Source organism: Bombus pascuorum, chromosome 15 (genome assembly GCF_905332965.1).
Source record: "Bombus pascuorum chromosome 15, iyBomPasc1.1, whole genome shotgun sequence".
In the NCBI taxonomy this organism is placed as follows: domain Eukaryota; kingdom Metazoa; phylum Arthropoda; class Insecta; order Hymenoptera; family Apidae; genus Bombus; species Bombus pascuorum.
The window spans coordinates 734,864-754,670 of NC_083502.1; the positions used below are offsets into that span (position 1 = coordinate 734,864).

Consider the following 19,807-nt stretch of genomic DNA (forward strand, 5'->3'; position numbering starts at 1 on the left):
GTTTTAAATTAATATTCTATTGTGTCTTCGTTAAAAATTAAGTATTAAAACAATAATATTAAATAATAAAATGAAATATTATTTCTGATACGATTCGTACGTTTAAAATGATCAATCGATGGTGATGATGCTGCGTATGACTTACGGTTACTCCCCACGCGGGTTGTGCGTATTTCAAAACGAGAATGAGTGCAAGACGAGGTCATGGAATGTGCAGTACTTATATATTTGTTAGAAGCAATTCCAACTGTCTAGAATTTTCTTCGTCAATCTCGACACGTAGATTTTGCGAAATTTCGAGAGGAACAAGCGCATTAGAAATGGAACATAGAGCTTGATGTATGATTCAGTATATTTCAATTCAATGAAGAAAAACTAGAAGAGGAAGTAATGGCCGTCTAAGATGTATGAGATTTAAATACATACGTATGATGGAATTATTAATCAATGATAATCGACTATAATCTTTTTATTGTGAAACTAATTACAACGATTTCTATTTTTCGAATTCAATTCTGGCAGTCGATTCGCTTAACTGTAAATTGTACTACTTTTTTGGTGGTTTCGCAAATTGATAATAGATGAGAGCATGCGGTTATTTTTAGATAAAATTTACGTTTTTATATTCCAGATCGAGCATACGAACTTTCATAAACCTAAGTTTCAAGTCACGTTGTCGTTTCCATTGAAATGCGTTATTATCTAAGTTCCTATCTAAATTTGCTCAGTCTGTTTCTTTAATTCTGGCTTATTTCATAAGCAAATTTTTCTTTGATTCTTTTCTCTATTTCTTTCAATAATATGCATTGAAATCACCATAATGGTAACTGTCTTTAATTGTATAGTTCTGTTTCAAAATTATGATAAAATATTGGTAATAATTATGTTTTTATATTAATTACGCATAAAATTATTTAAATAATATAAGAACAATACAGAGAAGTATTATTTTTATTAATGATATAAAAATGCTACTTTAATTAATACAAATCTTTATTGACACCTAACTGAAGTTCTCTAAATCGTAATTAAACAATAATTAAATAATTAATAACAATAAAGTTCAATACCCCCAAAAACAAGAAAAGAAAAAAGAAAGGGAAGGAAACATTGTCAGTGGCGAAGTACAAGAAAACAGATAAGGAAGATCCCAGTCAATAGAATATAACCTCAAATTTGTTAAAAACACCAAATTGATGAACGTATGTCTCACCAAATTAAATCATCACTTTGCAAAACAACCAGATTCAATCAACACCTACTATTAGTCTAATAAAACCATTAAAAAGGAAGATCTATATAGTATTAAAAAGGAAATAAAAAGTAGAAGAATTAACATTAAAAGAAATAAGAATAGGAGAAAAAGGATAACAAGTGACATGAACTGAGGGGAAAGCGGAATGCGTTAACGTCGTGAAAGGAAGAAGGAGGAAACGAAAGCGAGCTCTCTCTCACGTTCTTACGCAGCTGAGAAGATGCTCTCGTAAGAAATCTTACCTGTGAAACACTGGAAAACTATCGAGAAAGAGATAGGGGTGGGGAACGGAGGAGAGCAACGTCTATCAAAAGGCAACTTTCACATGGTCACCACGCGAAGCCCCTTTTCGGCTTCCTGGAACATCACGGGATTAAAAGTATCGTTGCTATACTGCGAAAAGAGAGGCACCAACACAAGCAATTTACCTGAAAGGTCATTCCTCGACCTCCTTTAAAAAAATCGGAACGAATTTCGATCTAACCTCTTTGTCTTTCTTTCTCCTTACTCTCGCTTCTTCTTTTATAGAAAGGTTCAGTTACCTCAACGGTCAGGTAGATCTCTGATTTACCCTTGATTCCTTTTCCTTGTTTGCTATACAGGGTGTCTTAGCAATCGTCGTACAATCGGGAATAGGGTGATTTTACGTTAAAAAAACGCGAATAATAACAAGTAGTAACAAAATGCAGAATAAAATTTTTTCGGACAATGCTTCGTTCTTGAGAAAATCGTGTTTAAAAATAGTAAAATAAAATGAGTAATGGTTTAGAATTGGTATATATTGCAATAAAAGTCTTGATATAGATTCCTCAGAAAACACTTCTTTCAAGGAAACCATTTTCTTTAAGGATACCTTATATTCAGTAGTCAGTATTTTGAAATAGAAAGTGAGTACTGCAATGAGTAATACTTAAAAAAAAGCTACTGAAGTGAAATTCCCAACTAAATATTGTATTAACTTGTGAGTAACTGGACACTTGAAGGTAATTGTCTTAATAAAAACAGTTTTCGAAACTGATGACGTCACAAGTGTCAAAACCTGGATAAGCCAAGAAAGTAATATATATATATATATATATATATATATATATATATATATATTAGTATTATTAATACGAAATGTGTATAATTATCTCCATTTTTTTATGATTAATAATTAATCTCACATCCAGAAAAAGGAGCAACTTCGCTGTTTACTTTTAATATCTCAATTATAAACTAATTGTTACATTGTCTTCTCATAATATAGCTTTCGATCACTTAACTCATTTTGCATCGAAAGTAGACAAATTTCAATCGTCGACTTTCTTCTACAGTGCTCATATTACATGGTCAAAGGTTCAATGCAGTGGTTAATAATGGTACCTCTCGGTGATTCAAGATTTATCGCTGCACAGTTGCACTTTCTCTTTCTCAAAGACCGTTAAAACCATCAATTACACACACCCTTGGCCAGGTAACTCGAAGAGGAAAAAAAGCAGGTTAAACAGCAGCACTATCAAATATAGCAGCCGACTTAGAAAAAGCAAGCCGCGGAAAAGATCGATCGTCCATGTAAGAGGAAGGCATCGATTTCCGCGTCTTCTTCGGGAAAGGCGTCGTGACGCAAACCGGCGAAACTTTCACTATTCTTAAACAACCACTAATCAAGATGAAGACGACTACCAGGTAGGTACGTTACTTTCCTCTCCTTTCTTCCCTTCTTTTTGTCACTGAAAAACCGTACTCGATGAGCATCCTCGAGGTCAAGTCTTCTTGACTAATCTTTGCCAATTTAGATTTCGTAAAAAAAATCATTACTGTTTGTTGAACACTTCATCGATTGATAAAATCGCGATATTTGGCAAATAGTTACATTTTTTGCGACTTTTTAAGGTTATGATTGAATGATCTTGCGGATTTTTAGGAAGAATTAATTCTTTATGTACATTTTTGCTTAGATTTTGAGATAAATTAATTTTGTTTTAAAAAATAATTTATTTATATATTAGTTTTCATTTTTCTATTCAATAATTAATGATTGTTATCTGTTATTTGTTATATATGTAAGACAATATTAAAACATAATTATATACATAGTTATAATAATCCAAGTTACGTACTATATGAAGTACGTCTGATTAAAATATAAATTCTACAGTCTATTTAGAGAGTTGATATTTATTCAGTTAACAATGAATGTCTTATATCATTCTTATATCAAAACGTTAATCACTTTGAGGTTAATACAGAATGTCATTACTTTATTTAACTACAGATATTAGACAACTTAATTTACATAATTTAATAAAAGTCTTATTAGCCTTTGTTCAGATTATACATCGAATATAATTTAATTAAAAAAATAATTTATATAAAAAGGCGAAAGAAGTTAAATTTAACGTTGTAAAGAATGTTTATTGGATTGTGGATAGTAAGTTAACTAATATATATACATATTTCTAGTATGATGGATTTGTGAGGTTACGTATATCAAAACATTTCTTTCTTTTAACAAGTCTCAGTATATATACATACATGTATCTTGATATCTAATGCAATCAATCATTTTATACCATAGGTAATCACATAATGATATTCGTATTTATACTTAAACATCTAAATATCTCTAAGTGGATTAATTTATACGTGTTTATACATATGCATTTAGAAAGACGACGCACTTCCGTGTAATCAATCATTATTAAAAAGCATTGGTTTATAAATCCTTAATTTTCATATTTCACATTTTTACATGATTCATAATAATAAGGTTAATTATTCGGAACGTTGAAAGTTTGAATACGGTTGATATAAATCTTTCGACGTGACGCGCGCACATGATGCAATAGTGACGCGTTCATGCGAATAAGCCGCGTTGGTGGACCACAGAGCACTTAGTTTCCCACACAGGGTGGCGTAGGCCAGGACTCTTCTTAGCTTGTATAATGTTTTAGACGAAGAATCATTGCACAATACAACGTTTATACTTTAGACGTTTTACCTCATCACACACAGGATTGAATGATACGAAACCGCGTGCTAGGTTAGTTTCTCTTTATTTACGTGAACATGTTACTTGTAGATTCGAATGGAAATTATTTACCATATGATTAACGCAATTATGTATTTTGTTTAGCAAATGTATAGAAACATTTTCGAAATGTTGATTTGAAGATATCTTTTACCTGGCTAAGAGTGCGAATAAAAATAATTTAACGTGTTTTCTATTTGTACCTAATTCACAGAATATGATGTTATTTATGTTGAAACTAATTTCTAGCTACCATACCATAATTGATGGTTTTTCAATATTTATTCTTTTGTAATATTTAATTTTAATATCACCGTAATTTCTTTTTGTTTTAATATTTGTTTATTTTCTTCTGTTATTGTCATTAGCATGTTAATATTACTAATGTCGATAAGGAAATTTTCTAAATATTTCTCAGTAAAATTAAAGTCTAAATTTTATCTTATGCGAAGTAAGAATCTCAGGGTCTAAAATTCACAGTGTTTACCAATCAGCGCTACTGTTAAATGCGGTCAGTTCTTGCAATATTTTAATGACTTTGTGCCAATTTAGACTTTCGTTACACGTGTTCCTGAGAATACGGAGAAATTAAAGTGAAACGTGATTTCATGCAGCTAAATTTTCGATTACATTATTCTCATTCTGTAATTATTCCCATAATGATGACCTTGTATTATAAAGCGCCCTAGTATATAGCAGTATATATAATGAATGTTAAAATCACTTTTACATTTATAAAAATAGAAATTAGCTTGTTGCGTCTGGAATAGAATCTTTTTTTAATTGTTATTTTAAAATTAACTCTGGATGTCTCCTTTGTTAAAAAATTTTTTAATTTAATCCTAAATTTATATATATACACATATTTTTTTTATTATTTTCCTAATTTTTTTATTACTTTCTAGGTTCATACAGAGTTTTTCTATTATTTGTGAAGATTTGAAATTCACTTTAAAAGACATTCTTTCTTGTTATTTTTGATCCGTAAATTTACATTTAGAAATTTCCTACTATCAAGAATAACTGTTTCATTATTTATCATAGGCTATTTCTTATAATACTAGTAAATATGATGTAATCCAGTATTTTGATTTTAGTTCTATTTTATTCGCCCGCTACCTGTTTTGCTTCTAATAGCAAGTTTATTTTAGCAAAGGGCGAGGATTTTTATTTTTTAAGGAAGTATGTTCTCGAAGGATGATTTCACAGACGACTTTCTCTGGCCCTCTTAAACAGGAGAAAAGGAGCACGAATAGAAATTGAAAGTTCACGACGCTCCATGTGGGAGATTGTAGTCGGAAGATCAATCGAACGTGCTTTCACGTTGCAATAATTTATCAACGAAATGATTCGGCTCATTGTTTTAAACGAAGACATGCTCTATATAAAATTGTTGTAGCAAATTTTGTAAATAGTATTAAACTATTCCACAACGTTATTTTGTTAACCAAATAAATAATTTGGATTCCCAGCCATCGATCTGTTATTTCAAAATTTTCTACATCCTTATTCGAAACTTAAACCTTCAATAAAAAACTCAACTGTAACTTAACTTATTAATCAATAAAAGGTCAAGGGATAATGCGAAAGAAAACATCATGGTTTTATGTAAAAATACATAAAAAAAGCTTTATTTCGCCACCGTTTTCTTGCAAAAAGTAACGTATAAAAAAACATTTAATCCTAATTGTCGTCGTCGTCGTCGTCTTGATTACCGTGTTTCTAACTTCCGTTAGAGCCACCATCGTCATCGTCATCATCATCATGATCGTCGTCATTATCATCACCATTATCATCATCGTTATGATCGTCATCATTATCCTGGTCATCACGGTCATCATCATGATCGTGGTCGTATTATTCTTACTAATCGTGTAACTCCGAATCGCGAGCAGGAGCCTCATATTACTATCGACTGTCCATTCGATTGTCCTGTTCCTGCTCGTCGCCGCGGTCGTCCACGTGGGATCACAGTGTGTTGCGTCCAATAGGATCGCAGTTGAGCCGTGGCTGAAGCCGTGGCCGAAGCCGTGAATGCGTGCGTGTCGCGGAACGTAAAGATAGGTTCGATTACGGGTAGAGGAGGAGCTGTGGGGGTTCAACGGGCATTTTGAGTGACTAGTAAGGCCCTGAAGCGCCGGGAGCCCCGTAAGACGTACTGGGTCCGCTTGGTCCGCTACCGCCATGACCGTCAAGTCCTCCACCGACGCCTCCGCCGATGCCGCCGCCGATTCCTCCACCGATTCCTCCACCGATTCCTCCGCCGATTCCTCCGCCGATTCCTCCGCCGATTCCTCCGCCGATTCCGCCACCGATTCCTCCGCCGATTCCTCCGCCGATTCCGCCACCGCCACCGCCGCCACCACCAGAGGTAACTTCCTTCTGTAATTCGTAGAATACAGTCTGATCAGTTTTGATTAAGCACGAGATTTTTAGGCACACAGGTTCTGTATGCTGAATGAGAGTGATGAATACTGGAGAGTTCATAAACGTATGAGAGTTTTCTAACTATCAACTGTTTTTTTGAAGACAAAAATTATGGTATATAATAGCGGATTTATCATGGATATCCTTTCTTTAATTCAAGTAAGAGTTTAAGTATATAGTCCTAGGGCAGCGACTTATCTCTTAAACCTTGAAAAACATATGTAACTCTGCAAATTAGGGAAAGTTTCGTTACATAGATTAAGCTGAGAAACTAAATACCTTGAGTAAAGAACCTATACGAGCAATATAGTAATAACTTTAATACAAGACTGAAGAATGAAACGATTCCAATTACAAAAGAAACAAAAGAAGATGAATATCTCCAGGAAAAAACATTTCCATATTTCATATCATAAAATTTCCTCCTATGGTTCGCTTACCTGGGTCTTGTACTTGATGAAGTAAACTTCTGGTTTGCTCGGTTGGGTCGGAGCAATAGTAGGCAGAGTGATTTCTGGAGCTTCTTCCGGTTTCTTCACCAACACGTAGATCAACGTCTTCTGTTCATCTTGTTGAGGAAGAGCAGGAATGACAGGAGCAGTGGGAGTTGGTGGAGTGGGTGCCTTGATGAAGATGATCTTGTAGTGTTTCTGGGGTGGAGCTGGTGGTAAAATGGGTCTGGCCGGTCTGTCTTCTGGGGCTTCTGGTGGTGGTACGTGTACGTAGATGTGTTTCTGGATGAGAGAACCACCTCCGAATCCACCACCGCCACCTCCACCGGCTCCTCCACCGATTCCACCACCGAAACCACCACCGAATCCACCGCCGCCACCGCCTCCGATGCCACCACCGAAGCCTCCACCAAATCCACCGCCGAGTCCACCACCGAGTCCACCGCCGAGTCCACCGCCGAGTCCACCGCCGAGTCCACCGCCAAGTCCACCGCCAAGTCCTCCGCCAAGTCCTCCTCCGTGTCCGCCACCGAGTCCACCACCTATTCCGGTGGTTCCACCTCCCGGTGCTCCGTAACTGGAGCTAGGCTGAGAGTAAGAATAACCTGCTTCTGGCCGCGCCATCACCGAAGCGGCGAGCATCACGATCTAGGAACAGAGAAAGTAATACAGTTAGAGTGATGAATTTAACGAAAACAACGGGCGAAGGAAGGGATTATAGGAAAGTGATTAATGAAACGTAAATTAAAGGAAATGGAACGAGGAATACGTGATTACATGGGATTAGAAAGTTTTCCTCGTGCTTTCATAATTGTGCATCTTAATATGATCATCAAATGCATTGACATCGAACGCAATTGCATCTGTATTGTCTTCTGGATTGGCAGAATCCCTACTCTTCTCTACTTTCTCTCATACCGTCTCCCTTTCTATGCTCTCCACAAATTCCCATGTTCCTTTTCTTCCTGTCTCTTTCGTCGCTACTTCTAATATCTAAATTCTTCGTATAATTCAAGATTTTGACAATTCCAGTTCAGTCATGTATTTCGACTCTCAAAAGCACAGTTTGTTTATACCTTAGTACTTTAGTTTTATAACTAACTAAGCTGTAAGCTTATTTTTCACCGCGACGCGTTTTCATGGCTCGAAAAAATATAATGAATTTTCTGATAACAATATAGGTAGAACTAGCAAGAAAAGTAGCAGTGGGTCGACTTATACTACTGTGATTCTCAACCCTCCACTTGGCCAGGATTCTAATAGGAAATTTCAAGGAAAAAAGTAACGAGGGAATCCAATGTAAATATAATAAATGCACTATAATAAAAAAAAGAAAATCAAAGAAGAAGGAAACAAAAGATTAGCGAAAAGAAGGAAGACATGAAATAAATGGACAATAATCCGGCAATGGCAAATGGACACTGTCTAGAACGTCACAAGACACTAGCTCCACTGGTCAGGAAGAGGATGTCGATGAAAAAGGGTCAGCGAGTAGACGAAAGAAATTCAACTCACCATGAATGCCCTCATGGTTGCTGCTGTTCCTTGGATTTGAGGACTGATGCTCCACAGATGCTACGGTTCCCCTTTTATACCAGCCCTGGCCCCACTCGTATCTCGACCCATCACCTATGCTGATGAGACCGTCTGGCGAATCTCTTTCTCTCTTTCCCTCTTTCTCCGCTGTCGCCGATCTTGCTGCAGCTCTTTTCCTTATACACTACGAACTTGACTCCCTCGGTACTCGTTGTTAACCCTTTTTTAATCGAACATCGATTATTATCCTTGAACCTTTGTCCCTTTTAAAAATTCTGCATTCACGGGTGACAAATGTGTCAGCGCGAGGTGATGGGTTTTTTGGCCGGCAAGAGGATTGGCACTTTCTAAACTCACCTAATGCCTGCGAGTATGACTCCTGCTCAGCGTTTCAATATAGAGAATACGAATTTACGTAATGGAGACGTGATGGCGGAATTTTTCCTTTTTTTAAATCATGAGACTATTTTTTTTAGGCTTCTTACGATAGCGAGTACATGAAAATGTAAATCTCCGTATGTTTCATGTCGTTAGCCAGTAATATATCATAATATATAATTATATATATTTATATATATATATAATTATATATATATAATATTAATTATATATAATTATATATATATATATATATAATATATATATAATAAATATATATATAATATATATATTTAGGCCGCTGCTATCTTTTACGAAGGGCAAGCACAATAAGAACGTTCTGCGTTCCCTGCATAATCTACTGCGTTCTTTCGGTCAACCAAAACTCAACTCTTATCCAGTATTCATCCAGTGTTCCTTTCATTTTTACTTATTTTATTTAATCTTTGCATTTCGGTTTTGAATGACTTCCAACTATCAAGTGTACAACCGTATGTAATCTTCACCCAATACAACAATACTATTTCTCTTTTCAGCGCTATAACACTTATTTCTCTAGCTCTTATTGCAGCTAACCTAATCTGTCTTATCCTACTATTCTGTCTCTTTCATGATGAGGATATTTTGAGGTTTCTTAGAGACACTTTTTTTCTTGCAGTACGCGTTTGACAGAGAGATGGTGGAAAATGTGATGTTTAGAAAAAGTACAACCTAAATGAGATAAGTGGACTATAATCGAAGAAAGTAAAAGGAAAAAGGAAACGAAGGAAATCCGCTACAAGTGGAATAAGTGGACTGTAATCGAAGAACGCACGTATCGAGATTCGAGATTCGATAATCGAACACAGTGGCTGAGAGACGGTCATAAAAGAAAAAAGAAAGTATCGTGTTTGCGTACTCATGAAAAAAAATGATTTAGGTCAAATTCATTTTCGAGGTTCCCTTTCTCCGTTCGAGGACGGGACTTCCCTGCAGGAAGTGGAAAGACTTTCAGTTTCGTAATGTGGAGATACGCGCGGTACTTCGTCTCTTCTCCTGCGAATCGATGTGATCAGAGCCGTCATTGCTTTTTTGTATTTTGTGGACCATCGAACAAGAACGTGGTGTTCATTATAACGCGTAGTAAGTAATGGAGGAACCATCGTTTTAATTCTCAGCTGATATTGTTGGATTCTAAGGTAACAATGATACAATTACTAGTATTTTCATGCTATGACAATGATTCATATTCTCTTAAAATAAGCAACATGATATCGTCCCTTTTATTCCAAAAGCCATTTTCATTGTAGAAATAGATTGATTGCCTCCATCTTGTTTTTCCATCTATATAGATTAAAGAGGTGAGTGTTATAACGAACATAGTACAACAATGTAACGATTATGCTCTAAACTCGATTCATTATCTCCAGAACCAACCAATAATTTTACATTCAATTGTAAATTCCTATAATCTGTCAAATTGCAGATTCGTGATACTGGCATAAGAGGGACGATATCTAAACCATTCATTTGTTGGGGTGACAAATAGTTTATACAATTGAAATTCATATAATAGCAGCTCACCAATTTTCCTCATTACCTATTATCTTTTGTTCACACAATAGGAGCTCACGTTCGCATAAATGAATTCAACCAGCAACAGAATAAACGCAGTTCGGATAAAGAATTCTTCTGTACAGAGCTAGTGCTGTGTTTCAATATTAATGTGAGTAACTGTCCATACCAAAACAATGTCGAACTATGTCAAACGACGTCAAGCAACATGAAACATCGTCATGAACATGATGAAGACATCATCATCATGAAGACACATGAAGGGAACTGAAGCGTGAGAATGTCCTCGCATGAGAACCGCTGGCAATGAGGAATCGCTAGGAAGAGCGGACGATTTTAATCGCTGGCTTCAGGATGGGACATCGCAAACAGACATCATGAAGAGTAACAACGACCGAGCACGTAACCAACCGCGTAAGTCTGGTGAATGGGAAAAGGAGAAGCCCGTTGTGTATATGCCTGTATGTATTGGTATAAGCACGTGTCGTTGCGTTATATACGTGTGGACCAGTCAACGCCGGACGTCCCACTAAGAGTACGAAACGCTCGAAGGTAGAAAGGTTCGTAGATTCTTTCGTCCCGATCGAAATGCGGAACGTCCATGGGAACATGGAGTAGAATCCCAAAGCGAGTAAAAAGCGACAGTGCATTAGAAAGGGAATTTTCAGCAAATCGAAATTCTGCCGGGCATCAAGCGATGCGTGGAAACTGTTTCTTTTGTCATTCGTTTCTTTTTTTTTTCTTTCATAGCCATTATATTTTTTATATACTGTATATCATATATGTTATTAGTACGTCGCGCTTGTTCTGAGATTTCATGAATATTTCAGTTCAGGTTTTCAGGGCAAATAGAAAATGATTCTTTGAAAATGATTTCCCAAGCTCTGAGAAATTTTAATCAAAGTTTGAAATAGAAATTTTAGTTTATAGAATTAGCTGAGGTCGATATGAAGAGAGAGCTTTCTTTGTGTCTCATGAACGATTTAGGTTGAATTGGCAGTAAGTATTTTGATTTTAAAAGGTAAGAGTTTTGAACAGTGTGATTTATGGTGAAGTATACGTTAAGTAATAAGATTACTGCGAAATAGAATCTCTCTTTCTCATAAAATGAATCTCTTCTTTCTTGTTCTTTTATGATACATAAAGTTGGAAGTACACCGTGACAAATGGTAGAAATTGAAACACATATCCCTCTCTTCAATATAATTACTCTTTTTTCATTATCACTACTTTATTTATGTAATATGAAATAACAAAATCATAAAACGACAAATGGATTTGAAAATTAAAAGAGAAAAGTGTAAGGAAAGAAGAAAAAGTTTAATGATTGGAGATTGTTTTATGGCTCGATGGATTTGAGAGTGAAACTTTTTCAAAGATGAACCATGAATAAGTGCAACTACGAAGAATGCATGTGAAACGGTCATGGGAACATGGAGTAGAATCTTAAAGACAATGAAAAGCGACAGTGTGTTAGAAAGGTAATTTGCAGTAAATCGAAATTCTAACAACTCTTGCGAATTGCGTTGAGACCACTTCCTTACAACTTTTCCTTTTTTTGTTAGAAATATTAAAATTATTAATTGCTAATTTTACAAGTGGTGCAAGTTTTCCTTAATTAAATAATATTGATAGAGGATGAGTAAATTGCAATTCCCTCTTTTCTTTTAAAGAAATGCTAAACTTACAGTTAAAGCAGTAAAAGTAATGTGCTTTAACATTCCTCTTTATAATAAATATTATGTACACTCGGAAGCTTCTTCCGCTCTTTCTATTTCCTAAAACGAAACTGACACGAGATTTCACCTTTGTACGTGACTTCGTTCGTGTTCGCAATTGCAATTGCATTCATTATGTTCGCAGTGTACGGAGATTTATTTGACCGTGATTCCGTGCAGTTTATCTTCACCACACGTTTACTTATGTCCAAACAGCGATATTTCTTCTAACACACTTTATGGATGAACGTGCATCCTATGAGAATAATGTAGTTGTTAATGTTATAAGCATTCAAATACTTTCATGAACCAGTGTAAAACTTCGACGCTTGAAAACACTGAAATCTTAAAAATCTTAAAAATATCTATAAAAGAATAACGTCGCAGAGAAACAGAAACGCAGAAGTAAGCGCAATTGTAACGATGTCGAGACCACTCGACGGAATAAGACTTTTTTTTTTATCAGATCTGTATGTGAAACGGAGTCATGGGAAAACAGGGCAGAATCTCAGAGAGTTAGAGTCGCCTTACAAAAGAGAGACATTGCAAGCGCGTTGGAAAGGAAGTTTTGTGGAATGAGGCTTGTCAGCGACGTTTTGCGGGCCAAATGGTGTTCTCTTATACGGTAAACATTCCAGGAAAAGTCCAGGGCAGTGAAGGGATTTTTCTGCTATTTAGAAGCTATTATGAAGGAAATTAAAGATGTTTAGAATGATGGATGACGGTTCGAATGCCTTATTGAATAGAATTGGCTGAAAGAATGGCGTGACAAAAACGGACAAAGTTTAGACACCTTTGGACACAGGAGAAAGGCAAATACTCTGAAAATAAGACTAATTGCTTAAGTATAAAATGCTAAATTCTTTTAAATTTTACCATTATAACTTAAGAAACTCAAATACATTAACTACATGTCAGAGGTAAACGCTAAAACTAAAGTGAATTAATTAAATCCAGAAAAGAAGAAATTAATTAAATTCTGATTGAAAAAATTCGATTAAAAAATCAATTCAAACTAACGAAGATCTAGTAATGCGCTTTCCTTGCCACGAAGGACCAATTATATCAACTAAATACAACAAATCACTCAACAAATCATGACGTTAACTTAACGAGCCATCATAGCCGCAACAAATTCGGTTTCCACCGCAGACAGTCGTCCATTTATTAAACCGTACAAGCATAAATCCTTTTCCATAGTCTCAAATCTATTCATTCACTATCACGGCGATCATCGGCAATCATCTTGTTAAAGATATTGGGTCAAGTGGTCTAGGAAATTTATTTTTAGTTTTTTAGGTGTAGTCAATTTTCAGCAAAAGTCCATAACAAACACTTGACTGTAATAGATCAAGATAGACATCAAAGTGCTAATCAACAAATCTAATCAACAGATTCTATGATCAACAAAAGCAACTAAGTAATTATACTCGGTTAAAAAAGTGAAAGAAATTCCAATATTGTGTAAATTACAAAATAACACAATCGGTTACAATAAATTAAAAATTAGCAATTTCATTGAAGTTACTGAACAGTATGTAGTATAGCTGAAGGCAAAATATTCGAACTCGAATTCTCCTATTGGTTTCGTATTGGCAAATAGAAAGGATGAACATCTGAAATAAGATCGAAAGTAGAATCGAGGCAATCAAGGTCAGACTATACGTCAAACCTTTTGAGGTCAGAATATCTTGCTTTTTTGTATTTCAGATGTTATTTATTTTTATCGTAAGTATGTTTATATTATTATTATTATTTTATACAAGCGAAAGTTCATTAAATAATGTAATAATGCGTAATTTTGTACATAGGTATTTCTAAGTTCAACCTAACCTATGAAAAGTTTATAAACTAATTATTAGAAAATCAAAAGAACTTCGATATTATTTAAAAAAAAAAGAGCGCATCAAAATCCATTCCCATTTTAGGAAATATACAAAAAGAAGGAAAAAGAAATAATTTCGAAACTTTTATTTTTAACAACCGATAGAAAGTATTTTTGTGCTCGAGAGTTCATTAGATAATTATTTAAGCGTGTCACGTAGCATGAAGAAAAATCACGGAAAACCGAGCGAGCTGCACCATTCATTAGAGCAACCACCTGGCTACTGCATTATTAGAAACACGTATACGCGTTATAAAAAGCTGTTGCACTGGTCTGAGATTAACTTTTTAAAGGCACTATTACGAAATTAATGAAGTAACAAATACTTTTAAGAATTATACAATTAATTGTATAATTATTGGAAGATGATTTATTCTTTTAATTTAAATTAATTATACGTGTATATCAATAACTTTCATTACACTTTGTAGTAAAACGTTTGCTTCAACTTAAGTAAAATTAGTTATCTTATAAGCGGAAATCTATTTACAAATTTAAATAATGCCTAATTAGAACAAAGCCATTGAAAGACACCATTAACTTCTTCATAAATTATATAATATTTTCAGAGATATTAAATAAAAGAGTTTGTCTTATGTACTGAACTATCTACTTATTTTATACAATAATGGCAATACCTTTTAATTAAACTCTTCTTAGAACATCCAGGAACTAATTCTCCTCCGTTCTATTTATTTTACTAAGATGTTACGTCACTCATCTCTACTTTACTTTTTATTGTTAACGAAAGGTGGTGGTATTTTCTGTCTCGAACAACCTAGAAAATCGACTTCCATTCTCTCTTACAGATTAGTGGTACAGAAAATGAATTTAGTAAAGAACCGATGATTACGTTGCAAATAGAAGCGAAATGAGGAAGTTTTAATTATTTCTTCTTCTCCTCTTGAGTTGCATAAACTAGGAAATATAAATTCATATTAATTATCATGATCTATTGAAAGAAATAATATCTTTTAACTGTGCAATTTGTTTAAACATTTTTTGATAATTTTTCTTTGTCTCAAATGTAAATTTATGATTAAGTTCATTGTTTTCTCTCTATACTCAAATATAATTTCTTTACCTATAAATAAGATTTGAAGATAAAGTGAAAATGCTTATTTTAATTTCTTTTTTTGTGTACAATGGTTTGCTATCCTTGTTTAGAAATAATAGTAAAAATTTCATATATTTGCCTTTTAAAAAATGAAATGAGAATTTAGTGCAGCAAAAAATATATTTTTTTATCGATAGTAATATATAAGTTTGTATAAAAGAGTTATTAAAAATTATGAAAATATGTATGATGGGTTACTTAGAAATCTACTGCATTATGTAAAATTTTATATTGCAACTGTATTGCCATCTGTCGATCCAAAGTTAGAAACTAGAAATTAATTATAAGATTATATTTCTCAATGTATACGTAAATTTAATCAATTAAATAAAAATTTCATAATTAAAAATGTTGTAAGGAAGAATAGTTATATGGACTATTCATACTGCAATTAAATTGTACATATCCTTGTATATGGACAGAGTTAATTAAAGATGAATAACATATTGAGGTTACGTTCTATAACCAAGAGTTTTAATATTCGTCAATATTCTGCAAAATATATATTAGATGCCGAAAACAGACAATTGTATGAAGATATTTTCCCTGATATTTGCGTGTAAGTTTCATTAACACCTGTTTTAAATCTTCATATAAAACAAACAAGTTTTACAAAACGAAATAAAATTTTAGGAATGACATAAAAAAGTTATGGAGAAGTCCACCACAATGTATATACGCTGGATTCGATCCTACTGCAGACAGTTTGCATATAGGAAATTTGTTAGTTCTAATAAATCTTTTACATTGGCAACGTTGTGGTCATCAAGTGATCATCCTGTTAGGAGGTGCAACAGGCTTAATCGGTGACCCAAGTTTTAGAAAAACAGAACGCGTTGAAATGGAACATTTTATACTCAAGGAAAACATAGAATGTATAAGAAATGATATCAAAAATATTATCAGGAATCATGCGATATATTTTTGTAGAAACCATCAACATTTGACTCCCATAAAAATATTAAACAATATAGAATGGTATGAAGATATGAATTTGCTTTCATTTATTAAAGACATTGGAAAGTATTTCAGAATGGGTACAATGCTTGGTCGTGCATCTGTGCGAAGTAGATTAGAATCCGCAAGTGGAATGAGTTTTACAGAATTCACTTACCCCCTTTTCCAAGCATATGATTGGCTTCACTTATACCGTAAATATAATTGCTTGTTTCAAGTTGGAGGTCAAGATCAAATGGGAAATATAGTATCTGGTTATGATTTAATCACTAAATATACCAAAGATCAAGTTTATGGTTTAACGCTACCATTAGTCACAGCTCAAGGTGGACAAAAATTTGGAAAATCTACAGGCAATGCAGTTTGGCTCTCACCTACAAAATCTTCTAGCTTTCAACTGTATCAGTATTTTATTAGAGTAGAAGATGCAGATGTGGAAAAATTCCTTCATTTCTTCACATTTTTATCTGTACACAAAATTAAACAGATTGTAGAAGAGCATTTTAAAAGACCAGAACTGAGACATGCACAAAAAATTCTAGCTGAGAAAGTTACAATATTGGTTCATGGAGGTAATCAAACAAGTTTTCCATCTAAGGATTAAAAACTACTAAATTATTTTCATTTCTATGCAAGTTTAATTGTATATACTTTGTTGCAGAAGAAGGATTACTTGCAGCAAAGAGGGCATCTGCTGTTCTTTATGATAATTCTATTGATTCTTTAGCAAAAATGCAAGTGAATGATCTAGTACAGATATTAGATGGTGCTACTATAGTAGAACTTCTATCTGAACCAGGTATTAATGCTTATGACTTAGCTATGAAAGCAAACTGTTTTAAAACAGATCATGATGCAAGGAGAATTATAGCAGCCGGAGGTTTTTACATTAATTATCAAAAAATTACGAATTCAGCAGAACTCATTGTACCTGGAATACATATATTAAGTAATAATATATCATTACTTAGAGTTGGGAAAAAGACTTATCATGTTGTACGCTGGTTATAAAATAAACCATTTATGATTAAAATTTATGTAACTTTAATACATTCAAAAGATGTCTACCGATACTGAAGTAGCAATTTCCTTCTGATTTTTTAAATATATACAGTGATCGTAATTTTCTTAACATTATAAAAAATAATATATTTAATAAAACATGTTTATTTTTTACGATCTTGAGATACAATAATTTATTTGATAAAAAAATTAAATATACGATTTTTTCTACATTGTTATATTAAAGAGTCTTCTGACCGAATATATTCTCCTACATCAGCTTGATGAAAACATACTGTTGCCATTGGGTCTGCATATTTACAATCCATTGTACTTTTAGCGGTGACACCAAAACCCTAAAATAGTAATTTTGGTAATTAGAAATTTTTAATGAGATATAGATCAATCACAAGATATTGAAATTTTTCGAGAAATGAATTACAGTAAAAATACTTTAGTTACCAGTGGAATATCATTTGAGGAAAAAATAACAACTCCTTGATACTGAGGAGTATTTTCTGTAATTCGACCTATACCAGACTTAGAAATATGATGTCCATACAAAAACTGTTGTTCAGCTGATGATTTTACCCAAATTTTATGCTAGAAGAAGACATTATAATACATATATATATTCACATAGGTTTATAAATTATAATTTAAAATTGAATTGATATTAATAATAAAATTTAAATGATTGATTTATTTGTTTGGAGCAATGTGAAAAATACACTTGTAATGAATGTAAAAGCTATATGGATTTCAGTGATACATTATCATTGTATCTATAAAATGTTAATAAAAAATAATATACTGAAATTTAACATTATAATAAAAATAACATAATTACTTGTGCATAAGGAGCCAGATGATATAAAGCAGTGATGTGAAGCCTAAATTTTCCAGTTTTTGTAAATTTCCCAAAGCATGTTCCAAGACTTGCCAATTTTTCTGGATTTACCATACTTGCTAGTGATAAAATCTTTTCAGAAACGTAATATACTCTGCCTTTCTTTTCTCGAAAACAATAAACACCATCTGGTCGGTCAAGTAATAATTTTACGTTAGTCCCAATACTAGAAAAAGCATAAGAAATTAAAAGAGATTATAAAGGAAGTTATAAATTAACATTTATTTTATTATATTTATATTATATATTTATTTATTTTTGAAATTATTTTACTTAATCTCAATACAAAGAAATTATTCGGAACTTACTATTTTGTTAATTTTTCCAAAACAAGTTTCGTTTTATCTTCAGTTAACCGCTTCATATTTTATGTAGTCATAAATTACATAAACTTTTGTATTGCGAAATATTAAAATTGTCTATGATATTATTGAATTATTTTTGTTTAATCACTTATAATTCTTTTACTTATGAAATCTAAAATAAACAAATCACGAATAAGGTTAAGTCAAGAAACAGGTGTTTTTAGTAAATTGCCTACATCTATAATATTACAAGATAAGAAACTCATATACAGATTTTCATTAAAGTTTATGAACTATAATGAAAGGCAGATAAGGTGTGCTCTTGCACAGTCCCTTTATTAACCAATCGCATGTCCCTCCATCTAGCGGTCATGTTTGCCTTGTTCACAAATTATATCTTGTACAAATAGAGGGAAGTTTGAAAAGTATCACGCAGTAAAAAGTAATTTTTAATATTGAAATTCGAAAAAATTATGTACAAGAAAACCTTTAAGGACGATAACAAACCCAATGTACGAAAAGTATCAATTAATATAAATTGTGGGTAAGGTATTTTTTAAATGAAATAATTAGTTTTAGTAGTCTATGAGACGTTTTTAAAATACATAAAAACACTTAATTTAATAATTGTGTTAATGATTTTTGTTAAATGAGAAATATCTGGTTTTTAACTAATCTGCTTTTCTTGTTTTGCGATAAAATTTTCTTTTCTTATTTAGTTTCCGGAGCCTTATATAAGACAAAGAATGATTTCCGATGGGATTGTAACTTGTGAGATACTTAATTTTTTATTAAAAATTTCAGTTGCTTTCATAAAGCTATTTTTCAATGAGGTAAGCAAAGGCTTCGGAAGAGCACACTTTATCTACTTTTCAACAGGATATGCATATAATTACTTTTATTACTCCTGAAACATTATTCCTAGAAGTACAAAGAATAGTTACGTATTTTGTATTTTTATACTTTGTGAAAGAACCATTAAGTCACTAATAAAAATATAAAATTCTAATAAAAATAATAAAATAATAAAAATCCTCAGTGTACATTTTTGAATAAGATAAGTGGAAGTCAAGAGCATATGAATGCTCATGCCAAACAATTGTTGTGCTCTGTGCAGTCCACTGATTGGTCGTTTTGACGGATAGAAGCCAATCTGGCGTCAAAGTAACATGGGAAATACCCTAAAAATACTCAATTTTATATTTTCATAACTTTTGAGTCAATAGATTCCGCATCGTAAAACTTACAGTTTCAGATCCTACATGTTGACAATTACAAGATTGTTAATAGTTAGACAG

The 19,807-nt window shown here is 33.1% G+C and overlaps 3 protein-coding genes and 1 long non-coding RNA gene across 5 annotated transcripts; 1 reads left to right on the top strand and 3 right to left on the bottom strand.

Annotated features, from left to right (window-relative positions):
• Positions 1-828: 828 nt before the first annotated feature.
• Positions 829-2,302, bottom strand: LOC132914580 (uncharacterized). The gene is made up of 2 exons (XR_009659621.1): positions 1,684-2,302; positions 829-1,612 (listed from the first exon to the last, which is right to left on the bottom strand). It is a non-coding gene; the product is annotated as an uncharacterized LOC132914580 (long non-coding RNA).
• Positions 2,303-5,870: 3,568 nt separating this feature from the next.
• On the bottom strand, positions 5,871-8,811 carry LOC132914563 (uncharacterized). Its single transcript, XM_060973769.1, has 3 exons — positions 8,663-8,811; positions 7,136-7,795; positions 5,871-6,650 (listed from the first exon to the last, which is right to left on the bottom strand). The coding sequence occupies exons 1-3, from the start codon at positions 8,675-8,677 to the stop codon at positions 6,387-6,389; spliced, it is 939 nt and encodes a 312-aa protein (XP_060829752.1). The 5' UTR covers positions 8,678-8,811; the 3' UTR covers positions 5,871-6,386.
• A 6,764-nt stretch (positions 8,812-15,575) lies between these two features.
• LOC132914562 (tyrosine--tRNA ligase, mitochondrial) lies at positions 15,576-17,325 on the top strand. The gene is made up of 3 exons (XM_060973767.1): positions 15,576-15,894; positions 15,969-16,864; positions 16,954-17,325. Exons 1-3 carry the CDS (start codon positions 15,770-15,772, stop codon positions 17,301-17,303), a joined length of 1,371 nt encoding a protein of 456 aa, XP_060829750.1. The 5' UTR covers positions 15,576-15,769; the 3' UTR covers positions 17,304-17,325.
• Positions 16,988-18,689, bottom strand: LOC132914573 (60S ribosome subunit biogenesis protein NIP7 homolog). 2 transcript variants are annotated; one of them, XM_060973782.1, is made up of 5 exons: positions 18,513-18,689; positions 18,145-18,370; positions 17,757-17,897; positions 17,553-17,650; positions 16,988-17,223 (listed from the first exon to the last, which is right to left on the bottom strand). In XM_060973782.1, the coding sequence occupies exons 1-5, from the start codon at positions 18,566-18,568 to the stop codon at positions 17,205-17,207; spliced, it is 540 nt and encodes a 179-aa protein (XP_060829765.1). In that variant the 5' UTR covers positions 18,569-18,689; the 3' UTR covers positions 16,988-17,204. The 2 variants fall into 2 exon arrangements, with proteins under 2 accessions (XP_060829765.1, XP_060829764.1); XM_060973781.1 differs by lacking the exon at positions 16,988-17,223 and having other exon boundaries at positions 17,446-17,650.
• Positions 18,690-19,807: the final 1,118 nt, after the last annotated feature.